The sequence below is a fragment of the Odocoileus virginianus genome, chromosome 3 (genome assembly GCF_023699985.2).
Source record: "Odocoileus virginianus isolate 20LAN1187 ecotype Illinois chromosome 3, Ovbor_1.2, whole genome shotgun sequence".
In the NCBI taxonomy this organism is placed as follows: domain Eukaryota; kingdom Metazoa; phylum Chordata; class Mammalia; order Artiodactyla; family Cervidae; genus Odocoileus; species Odocoileus virginianus.
In genome coordinates, this window is record NC_069676.1 from 17,455,783 (window position 1) to 17,481,048 (window position 25,266).

At 58.7% G+C, this 25,266-nt stretch overlaps 2 protein-coding genes across 4 annotated transcripts in view; one reads left to right on the forward strand and one right to left on the reverse strand.

The window, feature by feature from the left end:
• Positions 1 to 18,767, forward strand: part of SH3GL1 (SH3 domain containing GRB2 like 1, endophilin A2) — a 31,678-nt gene extending 12,911 nt beyond the window's left edge. Inside the window, exons 2-11 of one of the 2 annotated variants that reach the window (XM_070464951.1) lie at positions 9,459 to 9,527; positions 9,849 to 9,921; positions 10,703 to 10,846; positions 11,265 to 11,398; positions 11,508 to 11,666; positions 12,009 to 12,112; positions 12,739 to 12,863; positions 13,023 to 13,079; positions 13,369 to 13,486; positions 18,222 to 18,767. In XM_070464951.1, the coding sequence (XP_070321052.1) occupies positions 9,459 to 9,527; positions 9,849 to 9,921; positions 10,703 to 10,846; positions 11,265 to 11,398; positions 11,508 to 11,666; positions 12,009 to 12,112; positions 12,739 to 12,863; positions 13,023 to 13,079; positions 13,369 to 13,486; positions 18,222 to 18,243 (1,005 nt within the window). In that variant the 3' untranslated portion in view covers positions 18,244 to 18,767. Of the gene's footprint in view, positions 1 to 9,458; positions 9,528 to 9,848; positions 9,922 to 10,702; positions 10,847 to 11,264; positions 11,399 to 11,507; positions 11,667 to 12,008; positions 12,113 to 12,738; positions 12,864 to 13,022; positions 13,080 to 13,368; positions 14,791 to 18,221 lie in introns of those variants that run through there. The other variant, XM_020895299.2, reaches the window with a different exon arrangement.
• MPND (MPN domain containing) lies at positions 14,957 to 25,266 on the reverse strand. 2 transcript variants are annotated; one of them, XM_020895251.2, is made up of 13 exons: positions 24,699 to 25,262; positions 24,339 to 24,601; positions 23,370 to 23,606; positions 20,822 to 20,954; positions 20,061 to 20,145; positions 19,750 to 19,846; positions 19,442 to 19,514; positions 19,285 to 19,361; positions 17,904 to 18,072; positions 17,748 to 17,818; positions 16,652 to 16,741; positions 15,916 to 16,008; positions 14,957 to 15,190 (listed from the first exon to the last, which is right to left on the reverse strand). In XM_020895251.2, the coding sequence occupies exons 1-13, from the start codon at positions 24,703 to 24,705 to the stop codon at positions 15,104 to 15,106; spliced, it is 1,482 nt and encodes a 493-aa protein (XP_020750910.2). In that variant the 5' UTR covers positions 24,706 to 25,262; the 3' UTR covers positions 14,957 to 15,103. The 2 variants fall into 2 exon arrangements, with proteins under 2 accessions (XP_020750910.2, XP_070321051.1); XM_070464950.1 differs by lacking the exon at positions 14,957 to 15,190 and adding an exon at positions 15,461 to 15,789 and having other exon boundaries at positions 24,699 to 25,266.

Genomic DNA, 25,266 nt, shown 5'->3' on the forward strand with positions numbered 1-25,266 from the left:
CACAGGCTTGGTAGTTGTGGTACACACGTTTAGTTGCTCTGTGGCGTGTGGGATCTTCCTGGATCAGGGATCGACCCCATTTCTCTGGCATTGGCAGGTGGATTCTTTACCACTGAGTCACCAAGGAGTCCCCAGCTTGGGCCCATCTTGCTCAGACTTTTTTCTTTTGCACACTTTCCCTTTGCTCCCTGGTGAGCCCTCCCTGGTGAGAGGGCTGGCTGTGGGCAGACCTCGAGTAGAGAGTGGGGATGTAGACAGGCAGCCTCCCTAGGCAGAGTTCAGCTGAACTTGAACTTCCCATAAGCAACACAAAGGACAGTGGTGGGTACGGGGGTTAGGGATGCTGTCATCCGGCAGCTCCTGGGTCCTCAGCCCCCAGTGCTTAGCCGTGTGGAGTGGCACCATGAGGGCAGACCCTTGTGAGGTCCTTCCTTCCTCCCATGGGCACGAAGTATCAAGGAGGCACTTCTAGTCTTGCACACGGTTCCGAGCATGGACAGTACAGAAGTGCCAGGGTCGCGCTCTCAGAGCCCAGGGTGCTTGAGAGAATGAGAGTGATGGGTGGGTCAGGGACAGCCACTCTGAGGAGGGAACTCTAAGGGGGACCCGATGGACAGGAGCCAGCTGTGGGAAGGTTTGGAACAGAAGGAACAGCATAGCAGAGACTCTGACGTGGGGTCAGTGCATAACTTTTTGGAACAGAGCCTGGTCCACTGTGGGGTTGGTCTTCAGAGAGGAGGTGCCAGGACTGGTAATGGGAGAGGGTAGCCAGTGGTCAGGTTCCTCCTACCTGGGTCCTTTGGAGATGGGTGATGGAGAATCAGGAGGGCTTCCTGGAAGAGGTGGCTTTACATTTGTTAGGCCTTTCAGAATGGAAGTGGCTAGAGAAGGGGAGACAGCATTCCAGGAGGCAAGGGCTCTGGGCTTTCATCACCTTAGCCTGTCGTCATTGGGGTGCACATGACCCCACCTCAAGACATGTGCTCTGGTATCCACAGCCTCTTTTGTGGTCGGCTGTGGCGATGACATTGAATGCAGGGTTCGCTCCAGTGCCTTTAGAGGCCGAGCAGCTGTGCATGTGCCTCACAGGATTTCCAAGCCCTGTTTCCTGTCTCTTTCCTGAAGGGTTGCTCCTGCGTCAGCTCTGCCATTGACAAAAAGATGAGTTTGCAGAACACCTTGTTTACTCAAACATGCTGGACAGAAGTTTGCTGTGTGCCTGGACACCCACTGGTGGGTCTGCAGGCGGCAGCTCCCCCACAGCGCACCCTGGCTCAGGGGCAGCAGTGCAGGGCGGGTGTGGCCTCGCCAGCAGGACTCGGGGGATTTATGACCTCATTTGTTTGTGGGTTGGGTGTTTCTTTTTATAAGTTTTCATCTGAAATTGATTTTCCCGCTTGTGTGACACGCAGCCCTCCTGCCTCATCCCTGAGATGAGAAATAAAAATGCACGAGGCCAGTTTACACCTGGGCTTTTCAGCACTGGCAAGAGTTCCAGGTGGAATTCATTCCTGAGATGAGCCTCGATTGCAAGCAGTTGTGGGGTAAAAACCCTCAGCACAGCCTGGGGTGCCAACTTGGGTCAGGCCCACCTCTCCCCTTCTCCCAAGGAGACAGAATCCTGAGCCCCTACCCCGCTCTGCTCCCCAGATATCTCAGCCGGGCCGTGTGACTTTGGCCCTTCACCTCCCCCAATGGCATTTGGGGCAGGGTTGCTCAGTGATGGTGGGGGCAGGCCCATCTGATCCTCCCCATGTAGGTGGCATCAGGCCCTGGTCGGGTCTGTGTGTGACTGGTGTCCCCCTCCATGAACAGCTCACGGTCCAATATGCCTTTGGTATTCATAGAGAGCTCTGTAATGTCCCTGGGGTTGTGGGCTGAGGCCACCCTGGAGTGGTGGGTGCAGTGTGAGAGACTGGAGTTCCAGGAGGCTCGGGCAGAGCCGCCGGGTCCCCCAACACAGGCCTTCTGCCTCCAGACCAGTGCACTCAGCATGAGTCGGGTGTCATCCTGGTTGGCCATCCCTAGTGTGTTTCCCATCAGTGTCCAGGAACAGCTGTGGTCCTCTTGATCGCCTGCTCCCAGGGGCGAGGATGTGGCCTGATACTCACCAGGATGCTTCCCCAGCCAGGTTGGGGGGTGGGGATTGTAGCCGGATCTTGTGTCCCCGGCACCCTGACATCCCAGCCAGTCTCTGAAGTGAGGAAGCAACATCAGGGAGACACAGGGCAGCCTCCAGAGCAAGGGGACCCAGTCACCCCTGCTGTCTGGCTTCGTCTCTAACATGCACACGTGCGTACACACTGCACTGCCTGGCCCTGGGCAAGGTACATCACCTCCTGGATTGTCTTTCCATTTATTAATTTGAGGTGGAGATGACTCCCCGGTGACTGCAACTGGGCCAGTGAGTGCTGGAGGTCTCCGTGGCTCCACCCCTTCCTCTGGGGTCCTCAAGGTTGACCGAAGGGCCAGCAAGATCACAGGTCCCAGGAACTAGGCGTCTCTGCTGTGTTTTGTGGACACATTAGAAGATGCACACCTAATGTGGCCCACCTCCCCTCCAGCAGTCCTTCCTTCCCCCCACCCCAAAACAAGCCAGAAGTGCTTCACCTGGGAGCCGCCCCACAGCTGTCCCAGCGCCCAAGGGGGCTGCTTCCTCCCTGACTCCGCCGAATGCACTGGGAGCTGGTTAATCACAAGTGGGAGCGGGAACGGTTCTTGTCCAGTGCTTCTGCTTTCTAATGGAGGAACTTGGTGCCTTAACAGCAATCCCAGGACCAGCCATCACTGTCACTGAGCACTGACCAGTGCTCAGCGGGGTGGGGAGGTGGGGGTGGGGAGTGGTCCCCAGAGGAGGCGGGACTAGATGCTGTGGAGCCCTGACCCCAGGCCCCTACCCCTCTGCAGAGAACCCAGAGTACACTCGGGCCTGTGGCTTCAGGCCAATGGCCTGTGAGGGGAAAGCCTGCCAGCCGGTTGGGGTCACGACCACCTGCATCCTCCCAGCCTTGGGAGCTGCCATGGGCAGGAAGCCTGGCAAGGCCGAGGTGGGGGTGCCTGTGAGGCTGAGTCCCTAGAAGGAGTGAGGAGAGGCTGAGCCAGGGCAGAGCAGGCCTGAGTCAGGTGGGAGGAGAGGCTTCCGGGGTCCACAGGGGTCTTGTGACGGATCCAGGGCATGTAAAGCCAGTTTGAGGCCCTGTGGGGACAGCAGTGTGACCACTGTGGGGGGTCTAGGGACTTCGTCGTCAGCCTGAGAGTGGAGGAGCAGCTCTGGATGTGTGCCTTGACAGAGGTGGGAGGGCTGTGGGTGTTGGGCCCCCCAAAGCCTGCAACAGCAGAGGTCGGACTGCACTCTGTTCTGTCTTGGGACCTTGTCCTCCAGCTCATCACAGCCTGGACAGTCCCTGAGCAACTGTCCCCTCCCACCACTGCTGCCACCTCCGGTTCATTCTTTCCAACCACTGGTTCCTGCTTTGCTCCCGGTGCCCTGCCACGTCAAGATCAGACTCTGGATTAAGTCAGACATGACTTTGAGGGGGTTTTTCTCATGTAACGGTCTCCCCGCTCATCTCAGCAGCATGTGCCAGGCAGGGGAGTGGCCGCTGGGACTCACATGGCATTCAGCTCCCTACCCACCAAGCCAGTCCTGAGAGGAGAGTCTGTGTAGAGAGGCCAGAGGGAGCACCACAGGGCAGAGAAGCCAGGGGGCTTCAGACTGCGGGTGGCCAGGTCTGACCAAGGCCCCCAGACCAGGCTCATCTGCACAGCAACAGCCCACCGCCTCCTGGGGGACCCTGCAGCAGGCTTGTCTCTGCAGTCTTGGGGACCCCAAGGGTGCTGCTCCTGAGCCTGCATGTGCCAGCCTCTTGCCCGAGGTGCCACCCTCTCTACTGAGAGAAAAGCTCAAGCTCCACATACACCCCGATACGCTGTGTGGAACCATGTCTGGGGGTCCGTGTCTGCCCCTTGGGGCCAGATCCAGTGGTCATGATACTCATTGGAGGGTTTTCTCTGCTCCTGTTCACAGAGCTACCATCACAAACTGTTTAGCTTTGATCCCTAGTGGGAGAGGAAGTGCATGCCCAGAGGCATGACCTTAATTCCTGGTCTGCTGAAGGAAGTTGTGACTTAACAGGACACCTCCCTCTGTGGGGCTTCACAGAGGGGTGTGACTTCTGCTCTGTCAGCTCACAAGTATGCACTTGAGGCCCTGGACAGAGGAGGCGCTCCTGCTGCCAGGGCACTCCGGCTTCTGCTGCCTGTCTCCTGGGCTGAGGTGTTGATCACGACCCTCCCACGTGAAGCCTCGTGTGGGTGTGAATGGTGTTTCTGTGGTCCTCACTTCAGTGGCATCCCTCCTTTGCCCTTTGGGGCGGCGGCCCAGCCCTACACCTCGTGGCCTCTACTCTCAGAGCCACATGGGAGCCAGGCTGCCTAGAATCCAAGCACCACGCCTGTTGGCAGGCATTTCATACTCAAGCAACTCATGGGGGCCCAGGCTCTGGAGATCATCCTGACCCAGAGCCACTGGAGGTTTGCAGGCAGGGACCGACAGGAGGCTTTGGGGCAGTGTTGCATGGTACATCACCTCCTCAGAAGCACCCTCAGCTCACCTCCGTAAGAAAGGCATTGGTTACCTGAGCTTACCCTCTGAGTCCCTGCCAGCACCCCCTAGTCAGGGGCCCAGGGCCCAAGCAGAGAGAAGACTCAAGAAGGCCAGTGGCTTTGTGTGTCGACTGGGCAGCAGGCCAGCCTGGCTTTGTCCGCCTCATGGGCTGTCCAAGTCACGAGACAGAGGCTGTAAAGGAAACTAGAAGGGGCTGTTCTGAGGTGTTTGGCGAGCGGCTCCAAGATGTTAGGAGGCCGGCAGGGAGGGGAACGCAGTCAGAAGGGATGTGGAGGCGATCATGTCCACATCCACATGTTCCTCCCGTCCCGTCCCCATGCTGGCCTCCCCGTTCAGGCATTGCTCAGCCCCGCCAAGGATTATTGCGCTGGCCATCTCCGGGTGTGGGATACCCTGTGCTGTGAGCTCCAGCCTAGACCACACTGGGCGCTGCGACTCACCCAACCTCCCCTGCCTTTATCTCCCTCACCAGAGGGGCGTTCCTCAGAGCCAGCACAGTCTCTGCCAGGGTGGTGGGCTCCTCCCTGTGGTGGTCGCAGACTGGAGCCAGGAGTGCTTATGCCCAAGTCTTGGGTCCTGGTGACCCAGCTATGGGGCATTCCTCGGCCCAGACCCAGGGGATGGGGGGGGGGGGGGGGGCTGGATCCCAAGGCCCTTTCACCCTCATCGCCTGTCCCATGCCTTTTGTTCCAACTCTCCGGCCAGGGCCCAAGAGTGGCTGCCCCTGGCCCCTAGCCTGGCGCTGGGCTTGGCTCTCCCTGTGAGGAGGGACAGAGAAGTGGGGGCTTCTCCAGCAGTCACTGGCAGGCAGGGAGAAGCTAGCTGAGTGGAGGGCAGGAGGGGGGCTGGGATAGGACAGGGACCTCCACTGTTAACTCGAGAGGTGGTGGCCCCCCAGGCCGGTGCATTGGCTTGCAAGGCATGAAAATGCCAAGCAGGAAGCGCAGAGCATCCATCCTGGACCGCAGGCCCTGAGCAGCCCTGCTTCTCTCCCCGCCTCCCACTCCTCTGGGCCAGCCTCCTCCTGCTGCTTTTTTTAAACTCTTAATTCATCAAAGTGGATCGGCTACCCAGGTCACCAAGCCTGTAGATAGATCAGCCGTTTATTTTCCATGTTGTATTGATCAGGATTCCCTGCCAAGATGATTCAGTTACAAGGCCTCCCCTTGGCGTGTCCCACTCGTCAGGATCTGAGCTTCTGCTGCCCGCTGAAGGGCAGCCATCCATCCCCAAGCCCCCTTTCCGGGGCTGAAGGTTCTCCTGCCTTCTTGTTCTCCACTAAGCTCCTGGAGCAATTGCTCTGTCGGCTCTTGGCACATGGCATCCTGTGTTTGTGTATTTGTCCAATGTGCATTCTCTGTTTCTCTCCCACATGTCAGATTCCTAGCTCCTCTCCAAATGTGGCCAAAGGCCTAGAATGCTGAAGTGCACTTGTCTTCTGAGAGAACAGCCCCCTCCTCCGATTGGTCTTTAGTATCAGTGCCCACGGGGCCACTCTCGTGGCTGGAGGTCCTGCAGGTGCTCAGCAGCAGGGGTCCACCTCTCTTCCAGGCTCACTCCCTCCCCAGGTGCCCGGGACTGGTGTCCTCAGACCACACGGCTCTGCTGCTCCTCGACGTGGGAGCCTGGACTGGGCCACCCTTTGCCTGTTGCAGCCACTCATGAGCGTGTCATCTAAATCCCACCATTCAAGTCCACATGCCAGCTGAGCCTGGGCCGTCCTGGCAGAACAGCCCGAGTGGGTCAGCTCTCAGGGAAACGAACAGTTTGGGGATCCTTCCCCCCACCCCCCCCAGTGGCAGTGACCTTGCCACAGCTCCGGTGCCCTCAGCTCACACTACAGTTGCGGCCCCCAACCAGCCCTGGAGGCACCTGCAGCCTGAATTGAGGGCAGGGCACGCTCTTCCCAGAGGATATTGGAGCCATAACACAGGTTGGGCTTCCCTGGTGGCTCAGACGGTAAAGAATCCTCCTGCCAGTGCAGGAGATGTGGGTTCCATCCGGGGTTGGGAAGATCCCTGGAAGAAAGAAATAGCAACCCACTGTAGTAGTCTTCCCTGGAGAATCCCATGTGGGAGGGCTATAGTCCATGGGGTAACAAAGAGTCAGACACGACTGAGCAACTGAACAACATCAACAAAACAGGTCAGACCAAACACGTGGTGGGGTTTGGCTTGTTCAGTTTCCCCAGAGAGGTAGCACTGGAGGAACCAGCCACAGAGGGAGCCCCTGTGGGGTCAGAGGTGTGCGTGCCTGGGTGGGTGTGCAGAGGCCAGCAGTGCCCCCATAAGCTGTTGTCACAGGGGCCAGACAGACTCAAGGCCTGTGCTCATAGGGCCACAGAGCAGCCCTCCATCGGCAGTCACACCTGTTGGCTGGTCTCAGAACCACTCATGAACCTTTTTACCAGGCAGCTGCCCAGCCTCCTCCCTGTTCTAACAGAAAAGACCCTGTCCTGGACCTTCATGGAGCACACAGTCCCTGAGCGCCTCCCAGGGCAGAAATGAATTCAGGCTGAAATCCGAGAGGCCTGTCCGACAGGCAGCAGCAAGTTCATCTTCAAAGGCTGCTGCCAGGCCTGGCCCCATGGTTCCCCTGGGAGGCACCAGCGTGGGTGTCATGGTGGCAGCCCGTGTGGGCCCACTGCCAGTCACTCAGGCTCCCACCCGGCTGCGGAGGCCCAGGCGGCCATGGTTTCCACACCACTGCCATCACGGCCCTGCAGGAGAGTGGGTAGCAGTCACCCACCTGCTCAGCTGCACCCTGAGACGACGGGTGGGGTGGGGGGCTCAGTGGATGCAGACAGAGAGGAGAGAGTAGGCACAGCCCATTACCTCCTGGGCCCCTCTCCCACAGGCTGGGGACATCGTCAGGTTGTGGGGAGTGTGGGATGCCGACGCTGCGGGTGAAAGTGTTACCTCCATAGTGGTGCTGCTGCCCTTGTTGCATCTCAGAGAGTGTGTGCAGGGTCCCTGAGCAGGACTGAGCATCAGAGTCCTGCCTCCCACCCAGATGGCACTCCCTGCCCTCAGCCTCACCGGACATCACCGCTGCCTGCAGGTCTCCTGGGGGCCCCCTGGCGCTTCTCTGGAGTGCTGTCTGCGCCTCCTCAGGGACTCTGCCCTCAGCGCCCCTCCCTTCCCTGATGCTCTCGCTGTGGTTGGTCTGTGGCTAGCCCGTTTCTTCTCTTCCCTCTGGTCTTTTGTCATCCTCTCATCCATTTGTATCAGTTCCAGACTGTGAACCTTGGAGAGAAGGGACTTGAGGCCAGTCAGCCCAAGGGACTGGAGCTTAGTGCTCACTTGGGGGGTGAGCGTGCGCAGAGAGATGGTGGGGACCCAGATGTTCCCAGCGGGGCCCCCAGAACAAGGAGGGCCCATGTGGTAACTGTAGGGGGCTCACAGAGGTGACACTCCCAGGGGGCCTGGAAGAGGCCATGGGGTCTACCCGTGCGCTCTCCCCTCAGAGGAAGGACGTGGTCCCCGCAGGCGCCCCGGCCCCCTGCACCTAGCAGGCCCTTGGCCCGGAAGATGTGGTTTTGAGCCCTGGTGCTTCAGCGGCCCTCCTGGTTCACCAGAAGTGTCTCATCCCACGTCAGACATCTCACTCATTTCCCTCTGGCAACCACTGAATTTGAGAACGTCCTGTTTTGCCATCATCAAAAGAAGTGAAACTGTCCCATGAAACAAAGTGGGACGCCCGAGAAACACCTATAGGAAAGACACAGGGCTTCCCTTATAAAGTCAGAATTGGGCGCACAGCCTCCGCCTGTCTGAGGAGGTCCTGAGCCAGGCCTGCCTCCTGCCTGTGCCCCATGCGTCCTGGACTCCAGGGTGCAGCTGCCATGAGAGCCCTGACTGGCTGGGGGGTGTGGCTACCCGAGCAACGCCCCCAGGCCCTGGGGGATAAAGGGCAGGGATAAAGGCCTACAGGCTAGGCCTGCTCTGCAGCTCTACCTCCTCATGGAGGGACAGGATGCTCAGGGGAAATAATGGGGCATCGGGGTGGGCAGTGTGGGCATCATAAAGTCCCCCCAAGCACACGCTTGCACACAGTAGCCCCTTGAGTGCACACCTTCACCCCATTTTACAGAGGCAAGAACTGAGGCCCAGTGAAGTCAATAGCCTGAGACCACACAGGCCAAAGGCAGTGGGCCAGCCATTGAACAGTACTGGTTCCTGCTTTCAGGAGCCCCTTGAGCTGTTCGAAGGGGTGGGCAGACTGCTGCCAGCCATTAGGAAATTGCGTACATGGTGTGTGCCCATACCAGAAGTGACTTCAGGCCCTGTGACAGTTGGCCCATGCAGGACAGGTCTTCCCTCCCACTTGGTGCTCATCGTTCAGCCTCGGGACCTGTCATTACTGGCCCCAGGGTGGGGGGTGGGTGGGGGCAGGGGAGATGGAGAGCAGTGGTCTGCATTATTCCTTCCCTGAGTGGCAGTTCAGTGGGAGAGGGAGGTCACAGTTCTGTGAACCTTGGCACCTCACCTGGAGCTGAACCACAACACCACCATCCAGGCATGGGCACACAGCCTGTAAGGGGGACCCAGACAGTCTGCACAACCCTGCGGGGGTGGGGGACACTCTCAGACTGTGGAGCCACCAGCACAGCCTGACCACGTGGGTGTGACCAGGGAGGGTCCCCCCCAGGACAAGCTCCAGGCCCTGGGTTTGCGGGAGTGTGGGGGATTGGAGCAAGGACCTCTTTTAGATCCCTCCCCCTGTCATTGGCCGCCATGTCCAGCATCCCTGGGAAGCCATCATGGCCGTTCTGAGCCCTCGCTTTCCTCCTGCTTAGCTCATACTCTTTTTCACTCCTTTTGTCCCCCAGCTGGTCAGTGAGAAGGTCGGAGGGGCAGAAGGGACCAAGCTTGACGATGACTTCAAAGAGATGGAGAAGGTAATGGGAGAACACACCTGTCTGATGCCTGGCAGTGTTACCAACCCCCACAGAGCCTGGCCCTGAGCACTCTGGGGTTGGCAAGGCTTATGGGGAGGGTCTAGGTGGGTTGCAGGCCTCCCCCAGCTCTGGGCAGGTAGCGGTGGGGACACAGCACAACCACCAGCAAGGAGGGAGAGACCCCAAAGCAGCAGGGGGTTCCCGTGTGGATGCTGAGGCAGGCAGGGAACTGGGAGGAGCTTGAGGGCCGTCCAGGGGCTCCTGGTTTGGCCTCAGGCACCCTGATGGTTTTGAAACTCCACACATGGACTCTCTTTACAGAAGGTGGATGTCACCAGCAAGGCTGTGACAGAAGTGTTGGCCAGAACCATTGAGTACCTGCAGCCCAACCCAGGTAGGGGCACCTATCAGCTGCAGGTGGTCTGCACCCCAACTCCTCAGGTCTCTGGCAGTCAGGAGTCCTCTGGTTACTGGAGCATGAAGAAGAAAGGCATGGGCACAAAGAACTGAAACACCCAGGGGTGGGTGGTTTCAGGCATGGCTGGATCCAGGCATTCAAAGGATGTCCTCAGGGTCTCGAGTTTCCTACTGCTTTATCTGTCAGCTCCTATTTCTCATGATCCTAGCCTTAAATTACCCTTACAACTAGTGGTCCCAGCAGAAAAGAGCATGTTTTTCTCTGTCAACTAGCTGGACTAGTGTGAATTGGCTGGCAGGCCCCAGCTGTGTACCTGCCTCTGGAGCACGCAGTGGGATCTCGGGACCAAGAGGGACGCAGGGACTGCTGGGTTCTGTGGTGAAAGGTGAATGGGTGCTGGACAGGCAGCAGCAGCCGTCGCCTCCACCTGAGGCCTGTGCCAGGGACGGACTGGAGCTGCTGGGGGTGCAAGCATGCCTGTATCCCCACACCTAGACCTGTCTACCACACTTCTCTGGGGGTCTCGAGGAGCACATCCCTCTCTCCCCCCCGCCCCACCCCACTCCTGCCCACTGGAGAGGCTCCCAGGAGAGGATGAGAGCAGAAGAGGGGAAGTCTGGGAGGTTCTGGTTCCCTGGGCTGGGGGAGCACTGCAGAAATGAATGGGCAGAGATGGGCAGCTGGTGGTGCTGGCCAAGCACAGGCCCGGCAGTTCCTCAAGACCACACCCATGCCCAACTGGCCCATCCTCTCCTAGCCTCTCGGGCTAAGCTGACGATGCTCAACACGGTGTCCAAGATCCGAGGGCAGGTGAAGAACCCTGGCTACCCACAGTCGGAGGGCCTGCTGGGCGAGTGCATGATCCGCCATGGGAAGGAGCTGGGCGGCGAGTCCAACTTCGGTGAGGCCAAGGTGGGGGGGCCTGGATGGAGTGGGAGGCGCTAGGTGGAGGGGGCCTGAGGACACGGGGCAGTCTCTGGAGCTTCTCCAGGGCTGGCTGGCTCCGTGGAAGAGAGCAGTCGAGGGTTCTTTGGAAGCTCTCTTTGTCTCCCATGAGCACTGTCTACAGCGTCATGGCCACGGGAAAGCTGCATCCCCCAACAGCTGACCCAGTCCAGACCTGGGTGCCTCCAAAGGGCTGGGAGGGTGGCTCATGAACAGCTGTCATACCAGCCCCTGTGGCTCTGGGTCAAACTCCAGAGTCCCTTGTTCTCAGTTCTGGCATCAAGGTTCTTGGCTGTGGGGGTGACGTGTGTCTTCGCCGCGCAGGCCAAGGCCTCCAGTGACAGCTCCCTCCCCCACCCCACACTCTTCCCCAGGTGACGCTCTGCTGGATGCCGGAGAGTCCATGAAGCGCCTGGCTGAGGTGAAGGACTCCCTGGACATTGAGGTCAAGCAGAACTTCATCGACCCTCTGCAGAACCTGTGCGACAAGGACCTGAAGGAGATCCAGGTATGCCCCCGCCCAGCCCCGCCTGGGCCAGATTCCTAGCAGGAGGTGCTGTGGGGAGGCCCTCCCTGAGCCCCCAGGCATGAGACCTGACCCCCGTCCTGGCCCGCAGCACCACCTGAAGAAGCTGGAGGGCCGCCGCCTGGACTTCGACTACAAGAAGAAGCGGCAGGGCAAGATCCCCGACGAGGAGCTGCGCCAGGCCATGGAGAAGTTCGAGGAGTCCAAGGAGGTGGCAGAGACCAGTATGCACCACCTCCTGGAGACTGATGTGCGTACGTGGGCTGTGCACCCCTCCTCAAGGACCCTGGGGGAGCCCCGAAAATGAGCCCAGCGGTGATGCCAGTGTCCCAGGGCCAGTGGCAGGCTTAGTGCCTGTTCAGGATGTGAAGGAAAGAAAGTGGGTACAAGAGGACCCAAAGGGGCGACTGGCCACCTGAGGCTTTGGGGTCTCCTCAGGCCTCTCCCCTCCTCCAGCTGCAGCTCAAGGGTCTGGCAGACAGGCAGGGATGGCCCCATGTCCAGAACAATCTGTGAAGGCTCCCTGCAGGAGGCAGCTGGAGATGGGGGTCAGAAGGAGGGCTGTACTGCAGCCCTGGCTGGTCCCTTGCAGATCGAGCAGGTGAGCCAGCTCTCTGCCCTGGTGGACGCCCAGCTGGACTACCACCGGCAGGCCGTGCAGATCCTAGATGAGTTGGCCGACAAGCTCAAGCGAAGGTGAGTCTGGCCCCTGACTTCTCCCTGTGACCAGCGGCCCACTCTGCCAGCTACGAGGCCCAATGGCCTGGGGCTGGGGCCACCTGGGCTGGCCCTTTAGGGCCTGGGGGGATGACCTGCCCCTGGGAAACCCCACCCCGCTGTGAGCAGCAGCAAGGGGGGGGTTACCTCTTTAGAGAGAACCCCCAGGCTGCATGGGGTGGGGGTCCCAGGAGACAGCAAGACCTCATCACACTCCCACTGGTCCCAGAGGAAAGGTTTGGGATATCTGGGGGATGGAGTTTGCTTGACTGTCCCTGGAAGGCCATTCTCCTTCCCTGTCTCCCTGGGTGCTCAGCCCCGAAGGCCATCTCACAGTCAGAAGGCGCCCAGGACCTTGAAAAGGGAAATTCTAGTGGGGGTGGTTCCCTGATGCAGGGAGGGTGTCTGTGGGGTGGCAGCACCTGGGCAGCCATCACCAAGGAGGCTTCTGGGTTCAGTGGGACCCAGCCTGTAGGCAGCCTTGGAGGCACACCAGGGCACCCCCACCAGTGTTCCCATGCATGGTATCCCCTCACACAGCCCCCCACATGCACCCTGAGTGCTAGGGTGGCAGATGACCTCGACACGCACTCCCTCCCCTCCAGGATGCGGGACGCCTCCTCACGCCCCAAACGGGAATATAAGCCCAAGCCGCGGGAGCTCCTGGACCTCGGAGAGCCCGAGCAGCCCAATGGCGGCTTCCCCTGTGCCGCGGCCCCCAAGACCACAGGTGAGGGGGAAGAGGCTTCCGCTCTGCCCTGGGCCCCTTCTGGGGTAGCCCCCAGCCACAGGGCCAGTCCCCTGTGAGAAAGCACCCCCCCAACCCCGGGATGGGCGCCAGGCCCCACCCCAGCATCTTCAGCCCACCTTGTGCTTTGTTTGCAAGCAGCTTCATCATCTTTCCGATCTTCTGACAAGCCCATCCGGACCCCCAGCAGGAGCATGCGTGAGTGTCCCACCTGGGGTTTAGGGTTCTTCTCCCCCGCCTCCCCTCCCCTCCTCCGGTAGAAGTGGAGCTGGCCCTCACTGCTCCAAGTGGCGCCCCAAGCGCCATGCGCTTCTGTTCACTGACACCCTGATGCCACTAGGCATCACCAGCTCCTCCCAGAGTCTTCCTCCCCTCATCGCCTACTCCTCTGGGCAGCTGTGGGAGCCATGGTGGGCAGGAGGGGAGGCAGCATCACCCTGTGTACCGCCTGGGGCATGTGGTAGCCTAGACCATCCCCCACCCTCAGCGCCCCTGGACCAGCCGAGCTGCAAGGCCCTGTACGACTTCGAGCCTGAGAACGACGGGGAGCTGGGCTTCCACGAGGGCGACATCATCACGCTGACCAACCAGATCGATGAGAACTGGTACGAGGGCATGCTGGATGGCCAGTCAGGCTTCTTCCCCCTCAGCTACGTGGAGGTGCTGGTGCCGCTGCCCCAGTGACCACCCCTCCGTCCGGATCTCTGCATTCCACACGGCCAGGGCAGTGCTCGTGGCTGGCGGGGCGGCCCGCTTCCTGCCGGTCCAGGGGCAGCAGGTCCCCGTTTACACTAGCACTCACCGCCAAGGGGCTCCCTTCCCCACTCCGCGTGGCCGTCTTGGGGCTGGGCAGTGTTCCCCATCCTGCTGCTCTAGACTCTGCCCCCAGCCCACCTGCTCGCCCCAGGAGGCTCACACTAAGGTGCTCTTAGAAACACTAACTCCTACCACTCTCCAGGGACGGGTGACTCCAGGTGGACCTCCTCCTCTCCCCCCACCTCTTTCTCACACACACAGATTGAAACACACATTCTTTCCCACCTCCATCCACACACATACATGCACACTCACATCATCTCCTGTTTCCATCCAACATTTACACACATGTACACATGTCCTCTCCCACCTCCATCCCTCGCAGCCTGGAGACTTACCCTAAAAAGGATGGGACTGAACGTTGGTGCGATGGGGTGGTCTAGGCAAGACCCCCTAGCTGAGACTCACCACCCTGCTTTTAAATACCCCCCTCCAGGGTCCCCTGGGCCCATGAATGCCTACAGATGCCACCTCACTGGAAGGCCCTCACCCCTTCCCTCTGGCTGGGGGCTCAGGAAGAGACGAGCCTGGGGGTCTCAGAGGCTGGCCCCCAAGGACAGGCCATCTCTCTCCTGCAGGGCACTGAATCCCACACCCTGGCCCACCGCCCCATCTCCAGCCAAGCACAGGGAGCATCTCTCTCTGGCACGAGCTGCCATGACCAGCAAACACATACACATAAATATACAGACACACACGGGACCATGGGAGCCCAGCCTCCACTATGTGGAAGGTCAAGCACAAAGGCTTTGACAAGTGAATGTTCCTGAGCCCTGGCTGCTGGGGCCCCTGGGGAGTCCCGGGCAACTCCCTGTCCCAAGCCAGCCACCACACCCTCTCTGGACAGTGGCTCAGGCATCTCCACAGCAAGGTAGGCAGCTGCCCAGGCCAGCAGCGGACCCCGGACCTGGCTCACATTCCTTTCCTCTGGTGACTGATAAAGCCCCCGAGGACACCAGGCCCCCCCTTATCGTCCCTGAGGCCCTCTGGTTAACCAGCATCTGGAGGAGGCACAGATGTCATAGCCTGGGGCAGATCCAAATGTAATCCTGATGTTTTTTTTAAAAAGTATTAAATGTCTCTTTCTACAGTCTCTGGCCTGGTGGTGGTGCACGGCAAGCCCTCCCAAGGGGTCTCTGGCCAGGGCAGGGCCTGCATGGGCACCAGCCTGCAGCAAGGAGCAGGGGTGGGGGTGGCTGTCACTTGCCTGGTCGCCAGCTCAGGCCCTCTCCACAGTCACAGCACCTGAGACACACCTGGCCCGTTTCTCGTTTATTATATAAACTGAGCCCCTGTCAGTCACACAGGACAAACAGCACAGAAGCCCTGGACCCACCCCCTCACCCAGAGGCGCAGGGGCTGCGTCTGACCAGAGCCCTCTCTCCTGTGTTTGGAGACTGGTGCCCTCAGTTCCCCTGCTTGAGGATGCTGTAAACCTGCTCCAGCATGTGGCCTAGGCCCTGGTCCTTGGGCATCCTGCTGGCCAGGGAGATCTGAAAACAGGCAGGTCCGGCGCCTCAGGGCTCCTGCCCTGCTAAAGGCTCCGCTAATCCCCGTGGTGTCCCTAAAACCACACCTTCAGGTGCATCCTGGGCCTAGGAATGTCGTCCAGGGGTATGATTCCTCCCCACCACGCCCCGCCCCCCTGCACCGAGGCCACGCCCGCCCTACCCACCCAGCACCACGGTAGGAGGTAACCAGTGTGGCAGCTTTAAGCCCCGTCCACTGTTAAGTCTGAACGGAAGAGCAAACATATGAAGCTGTTTTTCTGTAAAGCCGAGTGGAATGTGTCTTCTGAATGGCTCCCAGGAAGGACACAAAAGGCTGCCAAGCCCTTGCTGACACATGGTTGAGGGGTAGGGCGGACTGGATTAGCCTACTCGCAGCACCAGCCCCTCTGCCTGGCTCAGCTCTGCTGTGCTTCAGACTCAGAGCCCCACCTGTTCAGAGGCAGCGTCTCCAGCCGGGATAGCCCCAGGGCCACAAGGGCTACAGGCTTTTACATCTTCATCCTCACTTGATAGCGATCTCCACCACTGTCATCACCCTCGTGTGACAAACGTGACTTTTCTTCGGCAGTGCTCATCTCTGACTAAAATATTTTTGTACAAGCCCACTTAACTTTTTCCTCGGGCTGCCTGTGGATATATTCCTGTGGGGCTCCCTGAGGTCTTTACAAAAGGAAGGGTTTGCACGGGACTCGAGATGTGAGCCTCACCTTCAGCTTGTCCAGGTAGGTGTGCTCCTGGTTCCAAGGTTCCTGGAACCTGACGAGGTCAGGGGCGCCCTTGTAGAACTCTACCAGCAGCATCTAGTGGGACAGAGAACACATGAGCCCCAGCCGCTGCGGCCCTTAAAGGGGCCTCTGGACTAACGCAGGGCAGCATGTAGGGGTTACCCAGTTTCCCAAGAGAGGGACCTCCGAGCAGTGCCACCCTGGGGAAATGAAGGAGCTTGGCAGGAGGGAGGGCTGCCTGGAGAAGGAGACACCTCCCCCAGAAGCGGAAGAATCGCTGCACCGATTCTTTCTACCCGGCCCTGAAAAGCTCCCTGGCCTAGCCTTAGTCTGAGCAGGAACATCTGTGACGTCACAGGTGTGATGAACTAGCTCTGTTTAAGTGCCTATTGAATGGCAGGAGTGACACCTGAGGTCCTCACATGTCTCCACTGGGAGAATCAGTGGCAGGTGCAGAAGCCCAAGGTAGGACCTAGGACCTTCCATAACAGCAAGGAGGCCTGGTGGGGGTGGGGGTAGGGGCCGAGACTGGGACTGGGGACTTGATCCTGAGAGCCCTTGATTTTCAGCAGCAGAAGAGACCTGATCTGGATCTTGATGTGGCACCTTCAACCACAGCTTCCTGAGTCCCAGAGTTATGTTCAACTAGCGGGGCGCCCTCAGCCCCCGCCTGCTCCTCCCAGGGTCCCCCACCCTTGCCACCCCAAAGTGAGCTTACCATCTCATGGAGGATGTCATTAGTCAGGAAGCTGTCCTGGACATGGGCCATTTCCACATCCATGGGGATGCCGTAGTCACTGGGCCTTTGCTGGCGGAGACACAAGCTGGTCACCACTAGCTACGACCCCGCTCCCCAGCCCAACACTGCAGGGCACAGCGGGAAGTTCCCTGGACTGGGAGCCAGGGAATCAATACTGCAGGCCTGGCTCTGGGCTGGGATCAGATTCAGAGCCACGTGGGATCTCCGAAGAACCCAGCAATGCGACCAGGGAGGCAGAAGGTGGCATCCATCTCTACACACACACACACACACACACACACACACACACACACACACACACACACACACACACACACACACACACACACACACACACACACACACACACCAACACACACACACACCGCCACACACACACACACACACCGCCAACACACACACACACACCCCGCCAACACACACACACCCCGCCAACACACACACACACCGCCAACACACACACACACACCGCCAACACACACACACACACCGCCAACACACACACACCGCCAACACACACACACACACACCGCCAACACACACACGCCAACACACACACACCCCGCCAACACACACACACACACACGCCAACACACACACACCCCGCCAACACACACACACACACACACCGCACACACACACACACACACACTGCCAACACACACACACACCGCCAACACACACACACACACACCGCCAACACACACACCAACACACACACACACACCGCCATGGCTCCCAAATTCCTTTCTAAAGCTAATTTCTGACACCAAGACTCGACTTGGAGAATGAAACCAGACAGGTCTCAGGTCGGAGGCCCTACTGGTAGCCAAGGCAGCTTGCTACAGTTGGAGCCCCAACCTTTTCAACACCACTCACACCTACTGCCTCAACGCAATGATTATGTTCCTATCTCAGATGAGAGAAACTGAGGCCCCAGCTCCCCAGATGAGCCGGGAACCAGAGTACTGGCTTTTTGCCTCTAACAAGCCCTCGTGACCCCGCCCACAACCACGCAAGGCCCCGCCCACACCTCCCCTGAAGCCCCGCCTACCTCAGGCGGCGGCATGACCCAGAAGGGCGAGATCTTGGACTCCGGGCTGGGGTTGCCAGAGTAGTAAGGGGCTGCGGGCGGAGACACAGAGAAGGGGCTGGACCTAGGATCTCGGTGACCGGCAGGGCCCACGCCCGCCCCTTTCCCTGGACTCACAGCAGAGCAGGGCGAGGCAGGGCTGGAAACCGTTGCTGGAGCCCTGCAGCCGCAGCTGGTAGTCCATTTGCGCGTCGATGTCCTGCAGCGACGGTAGCGCCGGGCTGTGCGGGTGGCTGTGGTACCAGCCTACCAGGGACAGGCCGCGCAGGAGCAGGCTCTGGTAGATCTGGGGGCAGAGACGCGGCTGGGGCCGGCGCGGGACGGTGGGGTTCCACCAGCCCTGGTGCGCTCACGCCACTCCCGGCGGCCAGCACGCCAGGGACACCCATCCAGCCCCACACGGCCAACATTTAATGAGCGCCTGCTATGTACCAGGCCCCTTAGGATACAGCAGTGACCGACCGAGACAGACCCTGCCCCGCGCTCAGCGAATCCAGTGAGGGGGACAGTCAACAAAGACATAAAGAAGATGCTCCAGGCTTCTCCGGTGGTTCAGTGGTAAAGAATCTGCCTGCCAATGCAAGAGATAAAGGGTTCAACCCCAGATCTGGGAGGATTCCACATACCGGGGAGTAAATAAGCCCATCTACAACAATTGAGCCTGTGCTCCAGAGCCTGGGAGCCACAACTACTGAAGTCCCTATGCTTCAGAGCCAGTGCTCCGCAATAAGAGAAGCCCCCACGCCTCACAACTAAGAAAAAAGACCCAGCACAGCCAAACAATTTTTTTTTTAAAGCCTCCTATATTCCCCAGTGGTCCAGTGGTTAAGGACTTGGACCTTCCACTGCCAAGAGGTGGGGCTCAATCCCTGGTGTAGGAACCAAGATCCCACAAGCTGCCGTGGTGCAGCCAAAAAATAATAAAATAATAATGATGATAATATAATAATAAAATAATAAATGCTCCTATTGTAAATCTAAGGCAAAGTATTATTTTGCTCACTGCTGTATCCCCCAGCTCACAATTCCTGGCACACAGTAGGTGCTAATATTTAAATAAAGAGGCAGATGTGTGAACTCAAGTAGAGGCAAGCGTAAAGAGAAAGGAAGAGGTGGGTGGAGAAAGCTGTGCACAGAATGCACACCTATTCTGTCCTCCGGAACTGACCATGCTGGAAAAGGTGGGCGTGGAGAGCTCAGCGCAGTGCTAGGCCCGTATTAAGCACTGTTAGGAAAACATCAAAGGGGGGCATTTAATATTTATCCGGCCTTTACCAGGTGACAGGCAGGCTGAGAAGGGAAGGGGCTGGCGGCATCTGTGCAGACGAAGGATGACGGTGGGGGTCACAAGTGCGGGGACTGGAGCTCACACCTACTTATCTGTACCCCTGCTGAGCGGCGCTAGGCGCCCTGCCGCATTAGCCAGCACAGCTGTGTGCGCGCCAGCCTGCCCCACCCCCACCCCCACCAAATGCCCCGTCGCCATGCGCCCCCTCACCTCCTCTTCCACGGTGGCCGCGGTCTCCGCGTCCCCCAGCCGGCTCCGACAGGGGAAGGCTCTGAGCACCGTGAGCACTGCACGGAGGCGGGAGAAGGGGTGGACATCGACCCCGGCCCCCAAACACCCTCTCTGCCCACGGGCCCCCAATACCCACTCTGACTGTTGATGTCCCAGCGGCCCCCCAGGTACCCCACGACCTGGCTGCGGGTCAGGTGGCTGTGGAAGTCCTGGGGAGGGGGAGGGACATGGGAAGACCCGCTCAGACTGCGCCAGGCCCCAAGGCCGTCCTGGGGGTCAGCCCACCCCCCTCCTTCCTCGGATATTGATTGAGTGCCTACTATTTACCAATAGTGAACAGAGCAGACAAGGCCTCTGTTCCAAAGACCCTCTGGGAGGGACCAGCCCCTCCCCAGCCTGGGAGCCCCTGAGCCCTAAGGGACAGGGTAGGCGTTGGGCACACACCAGCAGGAACAGCACGTTGCTGGAGACAGCCACGTTGAACGGCTGGAACTTGTTGATGGCTGCGAAAGACGTTACTTCCACCAGGGTGTGGGGGTTCCTGTGGGAGCCAGGAAGGTTCCACAGCCTCAGGAACCCCAAGGCCCTTCCCTCACCCACACACTGGCTGCCTCGGTCCCACAGCCAGCTCTGAGGATCTGAGGCCTTGTCTCCATCCTTCCCCTGCCTGCCCTTGTCCCCAAACCCCATGCTGCAAGAGCTTCTGTAGATGGGGATCAGGGTGGGGGTTCCAGCGGGCATGGGGTGCACCTGACCTGGCCGAATCACGACTTCCCAGCATGCAGTAGCGCACCGGCACCCGGATCTTGTTTTCCACCCTTTTCCCTGGGGGTGTGGCCTCTGGGGAGTTGGCAGGGAGGGGGTGTTAAGAAAAGAAGTCAGTATCAGTTTCTCCCCAACCAGGAACTGGAAAACCAAGGCCAGACAGTCCAAGAAAGAAAGAAAACTCCAGGGGCAGCCTTAAAAAATCAAGAAAGGGGGGGAAAAAAAAACACAAGAAAGGGCTTCCCTGGTGGTCCAGTGGATAAGACTCCATGCTCCCAATGCAGGGGAAGTGAGTTCCACCCCTGGTAAGGGAACCAGATCGCGCATGCTGCAACTAAGACCCAGTGCAGCCAAATCAATCAATCAATCAATATTTTAAAAAACAAAGAAAAAAATCAGGGAGCAAGTTAACAAACTGGATGGACATAAGAAACTAAAAAATCAGAAGAAGGGATCAGGAAATCAGGTGAGGAGCAGATAGGGAGGCAAAGAAATCAGGCAGCAGGGCTAGAAATCAGACAACAGGGCAAAGAAATCCTATGGAGGAGTAAGGATAAAGAAATTAGTCAGTGGGACCAAGATATGTAGAATTAGAGCTTAAAAAGTCAGGCGGTGAGAGTGAAATGAGGCAGCGAGGGCTGGGAAGTCAGCCAGGCTTCTAGCGGGCTCTAAACCCAGCCTCCTCCCCGTCTTGAGCTCTGTCCACCTCCCCCCACCGTCCCCACCTCTTCCCCTCCCCCAGACCTCTTACCCGAGTGGGCAGGCTCTGACGGGCCCTTCCCTTGCGGTCTCCTACTCTTGTCCTCCGCTGAGGCTCCTGTCAGAACCTCCTCCTCCTCTTCCTCTATCAGCAGCTCCTCCTCCTCTCCTTCGCTGGCCGGGCTCTGGGTGGGGTCAGGGTGGTGGGGGAACGCGACAGGACTTTTAGCTGGATTCTCCATACGCTCCCCCCAAGTTCGACCAAGAACTCTGGCAGGCCAGAACCTGCCATTCCTGTCGTTGCCCCAGGTGCCCACTAGAGGGAGAGAGTGAGCAGAGACAATCTAGGCTGTGGACCAGTTGCTCAGGCTGGAATCCCGCCTCTGCCTATTTCAAGCTGACTTCAGGCTCTGTTCTGTAAAACGTCACAGTGACTTCCAGCCCCACAGGGGTGGCATAAAGGTGAAATTAGATAATGCGTGCAAAGCATTTAGCATATGCCAAGCATTTGCCCTGCTGCTCCATTCATCCAGCTGGCAAAGACTTTTCATGGATTAGCTGATCAGATTCTCTCAATAACCTCTCCTCCTTTCTCGTAAAGAGCCGTTGACGAGGTGACCTCTCTGTCCAAACCCAACGGCCACATCTCAGCCTCTGTCCCCCGCCCCCTCTCAGCAGCGTCTCCTGGTAACTCCTCAAGGATCCTCACCCCCGCACTGACTGGCTTACCTCCGACCTCTCCTGCACCCCCTTATTCTCCTCCATCTCACTCGTTGGGCCAGGGCTGGGCCCTCCCGCTTCTTTATTCCCCCACCCACACCCCTTCTGGGTGGCCTCAAACCCCGTGTGCCCCCTGGACAACTGCCCACAGTCCTGACTTCAGGCTAGGCCTCCCCTGACCTCCGGACCCCAGGTCCGGCTAGTCCCTGACATCTCAAAAGGGGGTCTTCGCACTCAACAAGGCCACCCAGACCATCCCCCTAAACTTGCTCCTCCCCACATCTCCGATGAGGGTAATCCTGTTCACGTGCTTGCAAAAACATTTAGGGGAACAAAACATCTCCTAAAACCAACATCAGATCCACCAGCAAATCACATCACATCCACTTTCAGAATTAACCAGAACTTACCCACTTCCTCCTCCTCAAAGGCCCGCCAGATTCACCCCATCATCACCCACCTGCACCCTGAATCCCTGGCTCCTGTTGTACTCCCAACAGCGGCCACCAGAGGGCGTCGCTAAGGACCTGACTCAGGCCCCACACCTACTCTGCTCACAGTACTCCAGAGATCCGACTTCCCTCAGGATACAAGCCGAAGTCCTCCCCACAGCCCACCATGCCCTCCACGACTTGCCCCTGTCCCCTCCCTGCCCTTCCCTCCTCCCTCTCTCCCTATGGTCACTCTCTGCTCCAGCCACATCAGAGTCTTGCTGTTCCCCCAAAACACCAAGACCGGTCCAGCCTCAGGGCCTTTGCACGTGCTGTTTTCCAGAACTCTTTATAGCTCCCTGCCTCCACCCCTTCAGTTCACTGATCAGATGTCACTTTCTCAATGAGGCCTTCCCTAGCCATCCTATTCCTTTCAGCACTTGCATCCCCTGCCCCTGCTCACTTCTTCCAAAGTATGATAAGAAGAACTTATTTCTTTTGTTTCTCTCTCCATGAAGGCAGGGATGTTTCTCATTTGGCTCTCCGCTTTATCACCAGCACGCAGAAGAGGGCCTGGCACACAGCTGGCATTTATTAAATGCTTGCTGAATGAACAGCCCTATGGTGTGGTATGAAGGTTAGTTTTATAAGTCAACTGGGCTAAGCTATAATACCCAGTTACTGAATCAAACACTAGTCTAGGTGTTGCTGTAAAGGCATCGGGTTGATGTGGTCCACATCTGCAATAAGTTAACTTTCAATAAAGAAGATTACCCTTGATACTGTTGGTGGGCCTCACCCAATCAGGTGAAAGGCCTTAAGAGCAAAACCTGAGGCTTCTTGGAAAACAAGAAATTCTGCCTTGAGACTGCAGTATCAGGGGACTTCCCTGGTGGTCAGGAGGTTAAGAATCTGCCTTCCAATGCAGGGAATCTGGGTTCGATCTCTTGTCAGGGAACTAAGATCCCACATGCTATGGGGCAACTAAGCCTGTACACTTGGGAGGCCAAGCCACAACCACAGAGAGACACATGTACTGCAACAAAGAGCCCATGAACCAAAACTCAGACCTGATGCAGCCAAATAAATAAAAACTTTAAAAGAAAAAAAGACTGCAGCATCAACTCCAGCCTCTGTGTGTGTGCGTGTGTGTGTTAGTAGGATCACAGCATTCAAGACCCTCCAAAATCTGGTCCCTGCCAATGCTGCCAGCCCCCTCAGCTACTAAGGCATCGAATCTCCAGCTGCATCAGCTAACAACGGTTCCCTAAGCACATGTGTTTCTTCATGCCTACAAAGCTGTGCAAATGCCATTCCTTCCTCTGGAAAGCTCTTTACCCTTCATCTCACTCTGATCAACTCCTCCTCATCCCTCAAAGCCCCAGCTCCAACATTCTCTCTCTGGGCACTCTTTATCCAGCAGTGAGTCAGGGATGCTGAAGGATGTACCTCATCAGCGGCAGCTGCAGTCATATGGAGCTGGTTTCGCCGGAGCCAAGCAGCTTTGTACTTGTCCAGTTTCTGGCCCTTGTATTTGACAGAGGCCCAGCCACAGCCAGACTTCTTGGCTGGGTTCACCAGCTTCTTGCAATGGGTGGCCCAGGCGCTGGGTGAGTTGAACACCTGGCCTGTTTCCTGCCACACAATCCTTCCATCGGGTTGCAGGTCTCCCACGAACTTCTTCCCCTGCAGTGACAGTGGGTTGGCTGGACCCAGGAGCTGGTACTCATCAAGACTCCCTCCTCCAGGAAGTCCTCCCTGACCCCATGCTGCTTCCCAGGGTTTGCCACCCGTCTCCCACTTCCTTCCAGGAGGCTTCCAGCTTAGGTACCATCCTGATCAGCCTGGATTGAAACTGTCCAGTTACGTGTCCGTCCCCACTCCCTTCACTGGACTGTGAGCCCCAAAAGACAAGAACTGCATCTGACTTGATCTCCACTGTGTCCCTAACACCCAACACAGCCTGACACACAGCAGATGCTCAATTCACAAACTGCTCCCACTCACAAAGAGAACAATAACAATAATGGTAATGATAACAAACACTTATAAAGGACTTACTGTATAGCAGGCACACTGCTGAGCAGCAGTTTATTCATTGCATCCTCATGCAACCCCATGGGAAGAAAGAAAATCCCATTTTACGGATAGGGAAACTAGGATACGCCTAGGTTGAGTGAAGTCACATAGCCGGGAAGGCACTAGTGTCCTCTCTGAGCCAAAGATTCTCCTTTGTGGAATGGAGAGTTTCGTGAACTATGTTCTCCCACACAGAAAGGCTCCTGCTGGCTCATGATGCTCTGTGCCTCAGGTTCCCCTCCCCATACCAGGGGCTCGGCTTGCGGCAAGAAAGCACACTGGACCCGGGTTTCCCCTTTTTGCACGAGCTGGGATGGGATGAGGCCGGGAGGTACTCACCAGGTAGTAGATGGACAGCACTCCGGCGCCGGGCTCCAGCAGCGCGTCTTTGAGGAGCACCCGCAGCGTGACCGCGCGCCTAGTGAGCGCGCCCCCTGGCCCGCCGCAGCTCCCAGGTCCCGCCCCGCCGCCGCCGCCGCCTCCGCCGCCGCGCGCGCCTCCCGATGCCCCTGGCCGCTCGGGGTCCTCGGCCTCCGCCTCGTCCTCGTCTTCATCCGGTGCCTCCTCGCCCGCGCCGCCCGCAGGGGACAGCGGCTCTGGAGCTACAGGCAGCGACAGGCTGCAGCGGAGCCGCGCGCCCTGGGCGGGTGCAGCCACCCAGCCCGGTGCCCCACCGGCCCCCCGCCAGACCCGCCGTACCTGCCATGGCCGCTCCGCCCCACGCCCCGCGCCCCGTGCGCCTCGGGCTCTTTCTTCCCGGCACGTGACGCGGCTCCGCCCCTAGGGGGGAGCACCCCTGCCATTGGCCGCCGCCGGTGGGCGACTGGGGGCTCGGCCAGCAGAGGCGAGCCGGGGAAAGCCAGACTCTGGCCTCTTCACGCGGGAGAGGGAGGTGGGGGTTCAACCCTAGGGGACCATTGGGAAACTGAGGCCTGAGGCCACCTTCCGTGGGAGGGAGGTGGTAACCGAGAGCTCGGGGCACCACTGGGAACACTGAGGCCGGGGGCTTCCGCTTTCGGAGAACCAATGACTCCACCCGCGGTCACCGACTGAGGCCTGGGGCTGGGGGACAGAGGGGGGCTCAACCCGCTACGACTAACGGGGAAATTGAGATCCGCGACCACTCCTATTGAGGGACCCACAGGCCTCAGCTGTTGGTACCAGGAAGACACGGAGGCCTGGGAGGATGAGCCCCACTGCCCTGGCCCTGCGGGACAGAATCGAGGAAACAACCCGGCTCCTCGACTCTAAAGTGCCCAAGCCGGGC